The sequence below is a fragment of the Balearica regulorum genome, chromosome 16 (assembly GCF_011004875.1).
Source record: "Balearica regulorum gibbericeps isolate bBalReg1 chromosome 16, bBalReg1.pri, whole genome shotgun sequence".
NCBI classification, from domain to species: Eukaryota; Metazoa; Chordata; class Aves; order Gruiformes; family Gruidae; genus Balearica; species Balearica regulorum.
The window spans coordinates 8,287,718-8,291,863 of NC_046199.1; the positions used below are offsets into that span (position 1 = coordinate 8,287,718).

Consider the following 4,146-nt stretch of genomic DNA (forward strand, 5'->3'; position numbering starts at 1 on the left):
GTGCCCCTGGTCTGTGCAGCCCCCTCCCTGCCTGCAGCCCCCTCCCCGCTGTGCCGCGCCAGTGCCGGGGCTTGGGCTGCGCAGCTCCGCTTGTGCCCCCGTCCGTGGTGTCTCGCAGCTCCGTGGACTCCGTGGGCTCCGTGGGCTGCGGGGACCATCCCGGGGCTCCGTGGGCATCCCGGGTGGTGGCCGGCAGAGGAGGCTGTTGCTCCGTCAGAGCGGGCCGGGCCGGGGAGCGGGGCCGGGCTCTGCCGGGCTCCGGGAGCGCCATCCCCGTCCCCGGAGGCGGAGACCGGCGCGGGGCGCTGCGCCAGCCCGGGCCGGACCCGGGGCTCCCGGGCTGTACTTAAGCGGCCGCGGGCGGTGCGGGGTCAGCGCCATGAAGCTGGGGCTGTTCCTGCTGCTGCTGCTGGTTCCCCCGGGCCCCTCCGGCCACTGCCGGCTGGCCTCGGGGCACCGCCTGCCAGGTGAGCCCCGGCCCGGGGGATGCGCTCCGAGCTCGGCCCCGCTGCTCGCCACCGCCCCAGTGTCCCCGGAGTCCCCTCGCCCCGCTGGTGGGGGTGCGCTGGAGGGGCCGCGGGCTCCGAGCTGGAACGGCCCGCCGGGACACCCTGCCCAGCCCCGCCGTCCCCTGCTGCAGAGCCCGCACCCGGGAGCAGCGCGGGGGCTCGGGGAGGGGGCTCTCCCCGTCCCGCCTCACCCGCCGGCAGCCTCCGAGGCGCTGGGCGGCCCCGCGGGCTCTCGAAGCGGCGGCTCCACCGGTGCTCTGCACCGCGACGTGCCCCCCTGCCAGGGCAGAGCAGGTCCCGGCCAAGGGGGTGCCCTGCCCGGGCTGGGGGGCCCTGCCTGCGCATCCTAACCCCCTGCCCGCCCTCCCAGGGAAGCGCGGCGAGTGCCCCCGACCCAGCAGGATCCCCCCGAAGCCCTGCGACAACTTCTGCTCCTCGGACGATGACTGCCCGGGCAGCGAGCGCTGCTGCAGCACCGGCTGCGGACGGGAGTGCCGGCTCCCCGCGGGAGGTGAGAGGGTCCCTTCCCCCCCAGCAGCCCCGAACGAGCCTGTGCTCTGCCCTCCAAGGGGGGGGGGGACGGACGAGGACGGGGACTGCAGCCACCTCGGGGAGTGGGTCCTGCAGCCCCGCCAGCCCCCGTGCCCCATCCTGGCATGTGGATGGGATGCGCCAGGTCCAGGCTCTTTGGAGCACAGCCGCTGCCTGTGGGGTGCATCACCCGCAAGGGCTGGCATGGGTGGTCCCTGCACCCGATCCTCCCGCTCTCAGCCCCTGTAGTGTAGGGGGACAGGGGTGCCTGTTTCTCCCTGCCCCCAGGGCTTGGGGGTGGGCACCCCAAGGGTGGGCTGGGCGGTGGGATCATGCAGGGGCTGGTGGGGTTCTGACCCTGCTGGGCACCCCTAGCCAAGAGAGGCTTCTGCCCGCGGCTGGACCCTACCATGATGACCATCTGCCTGGTGGAGTGCAGCAAAGACAGCGACTGCCAAGGCAGCAGAAAGTGCTGCAGCATGGGCTGCCACATCCACTGCGTGCAGTCGGTCACAGGTAAGGGCAGCCGGGGGGCTTGGTGGGAGAGGGGCCACGGCCAGGACAGACCCCACATGTGAGCCGATCTCCCTTCCCACCTGCAGCCAAACCAGGCGTCTGCCCCAAGAGAAAGGTGCTGCAGACCTTCGCCCCCTGCAGCAGCTCCTGCAAGGACGACACCGACTGTCCCCGCTACGAGAAGTGCTGCTTCACAGGCTGTGGCCTTGGCTGCCTGCCTCCTGACAGAGGTACCACGGCTCTGCTCCTGCCCGCTGCCTGGGTCCACCAGCTGGGTCCCGCTCCCTCCAGCGGCCCTGTGTCCTCGGGTGACATCTGTCACCTCCCGCCCGTGCCTGGCCCATGCAGGGGACGTTTCCGTCACTATGCCTATAACCCTGCCACGGGGACCTGCCAGCCATTCATCTACAGTGGCTGTGGGGGGAACCCCAACAACTTCAGAACGGTGGAGGAGTGCCAGCAGGTCTGCCAGCAACCGGGTGAGAGGAGGGGCTGGACTGGGCCAGACTGGGCTGCCCCTGCTAGGGCGGAGGCAGGGGCCAAGTTGGAGAGTGGGAGTGCAGAGCTGCGCTGCCTGCAGCCAGGCAGCCAGACCCAGAGGGTCTGCCAGCCTCCCCGCAGCAGGGAGAGCAGCAGCATCCCACATCCGTCCAGCACACGGCATCTCTGGGCCTCAGCGTGCAGCACGGGGGCCTCTGGGTGTTTCTGCTGGGTGATTCCAACCAGCTCACAGCTCAGTTCTGGGAGCTGGCATCGTCTTTGGTCAGAACTAGGCAATAGTGTTAGTAATCATAATTTTGCAGGCTGATTATCAAAGTAGGAAACCTGACCACCAAGGCGCTCAACTCACATGGGTGCAGGGAAGAGCCTGCTCTTGCAATTTGCTTTCCTATATCTCTGCCGAATGTGTTTGGCACAGAGTGCATGCTTGGGAGGGCAGGCGGCTGGTGGAGCGACAGTAGCCCCCGCTGCGGGGGGGGACACACACCGTGTGGGCACTCACCTGGTTGTGACACTTGTTTCTGAGTGGAGCCACGGGCAGTTGGGGCCGTTGGTGGTTGAACAGCTGCCGCGGCTGCTTGGCTTCCCTGGCACAGCGGTTGTTTCTCCATGCAACACCGGAAACACAAGAGTTGCTCCTGATTGTGCCATGTCCTTGGGGAGCGTGGGCCAGGAGGGGCAGCCTGTGCCTGGGGCTGCAGGGTGGATGCTGGGGGGGGTGAATGCACTGGGGGTGAGGGCAACAGCCAGTATGGGGCCAGCTCTGCTCCCCAGCACCGGCAGCCCATTGCCTCCCCCCACCCTGCCTGCACCCCCCCTCCTCACCCTCCCCTTTTTCCCCCCAGGGAGAGCCAAGGAGTGACCCCGAGGAGGAGGCGGCAGTGGGGCTTAGACCCCTCCATGGGCCCAGCAACCCAGGGGCTGCAGTCTGTGGCAGTGCTGGCTGCCACGCTCTGCCCCGTGCAATAAAGCCGCCAGGACGCCTGGCTTGCAGCAGCCCAGCCTCCGCTGTCTTGCCTGACCTGCACCTCCGCAGTGCCAGCAGCTCCATGTGCTGCACAGTGCCTTTCCGCTTCCCTTTCCGGCCGCATCCAGCTGCGCTGGAGCTGCAAGCCCAGACCCTGGCCAACCCCGAGGACCCTGTACCCAGCACATGGGGCGCGGGCTTGCTCATGGTGGCAGGTAGCACCAGCTGGCCTCTGGCTCTTGGCTCTCAGCCCAGACCACCAGCAGGCAGCCGGTGCAGGGGTCCTGGCACCTCACATGGCTGCACGGAGCCGGGCATCACAGGCCCTGGTGTGAAACATCCCTCTCGGACACGGCCCCTTCCGTGGTCCACAGGGGCCCTGCGGTGATGGCCCCCAGCACTGCCCTGGCCAAGCGCCCACAGCCCTTCGCTCCCAGCTTGGACCCTGGAAGAGCAGAGCCAGGGGAGGCAGGTCATGCTCCGTGTGCCATCCTCTGCTTCTGCCACCAGCTTGGCCCTGAGCTGGGGCCGAGGGCTCATGTCCTTCCCTGCTCAGTGACAGCCCGCAGCGCACAGCCGAGCCCGGTGCCCATCCTGGGAGTTGCTGCATTCCCACTGCTGCCCGGGGCTCGTCCTGGTCTCAGCACGGGCAGTGGGCACAGGGTGCAGCTGGGGCTGGGGCAGGTGCAGGAAAAGCTCCCGCGCGGGTGGCACCGTCCCTGCCATGCACTGCTGCCTGCAAGCCAGGGACCTGCAGGTCTTCCCCAGAAATGCCTCCTGTCAGTGTTCATGCTGTCTTATTAATTTGCTAATTAATGAGATCCCAGAGAGGGGAGCGGGCTGTGGATGAGTGCGCTGCCTGCAGATGCTGGTGATCTTCCTGGGAAGGCTGAGCGAGGGCACACAGCACCCTGCTGTGCTCCGGGACAGTGGCACCTCCATGGCCATCCCGCAGTGGTGCCACCCTGGCCTCTGCCTGCCACCCAAGGGCTGGGCCGGGGGGGTGGACGGAGCAGGAGGGTGCACTGGGGCTGCACTGCCTCCCTCCTCTGCGTCTGGTGCAGCAGCTGCCAGGCACGGGGGCAATGAATCATGGAGCAGCCACAGGATAGCCCTGGTTCC

General features: G+C 68.5%; 1 protein-coding gene across 3 annotated transcripts; it reads left to right on the plus strand.

The window, feature by feature from the left end:
- Positions 1–279: 279 nt before the first annotated feature.
- On the plus strand, positions 280–3,054 carry LOC142604150 (uncharacterized). 3 transcript variants are annotated; one of them, XM_075768782.1, is made up of 5 exons: positions 284–467; positions 880–1,020; positions 1,416–1,556; positions 1,643–2,035; positions 2,903–3,054. In XM_075768782.1, exons 1-5 carry the CDS (start codon positions 380–382, stop codon positions 2,917–2,919), a joined length of 780 nt encoding a protein of 259 aa, XP_075624897.1. In that variant the 5' UTR covers positions 284–379; the 3' UTR covers positions 2,920–3,054. The 3 variants fall into 3 exon arrangements, with proteins under 3 accessions (XP_075624898.1, XP_075624897.1, XP_075624899.1); XM_075768784.1 differs by having other exon boundaries at positions 290–467; positions 1,643–1,786; XM_075768783.1 differs by lacking the exon at positions 1,416–1,556 and having other exon boundaries at positions 280–467.
- Positions 3,055–4,146: the final 1,092 nt, after the last annotated feature.

Excerpts from the sequence above, each read along its gene's own strand:
- LOC142604150 (XM_075768782.1), top strand. The coding sequence starts at position 380 with ATGAAGCTGGGGCTGTTCCTGCTGCTGCTGCTGGTTCCCCCGGGCCCC. Across the intron at positions 1,021-1,415 it reads GTGCCGGCTCCCCGCGGGAG|CCAAGAGAGGCTTCTGCCCG; the intron begins GTGAGAGGGTCC and ends GGGCACCCCTAG. Across the intron at positions 1,557-1,642 it reads CTGCGTGCAGTCGGTCACAG|CCAAACCAGGCGTCTGCCCC; the intron begins GTAAGGGCAGCC and ends TCCCACCTGCAG.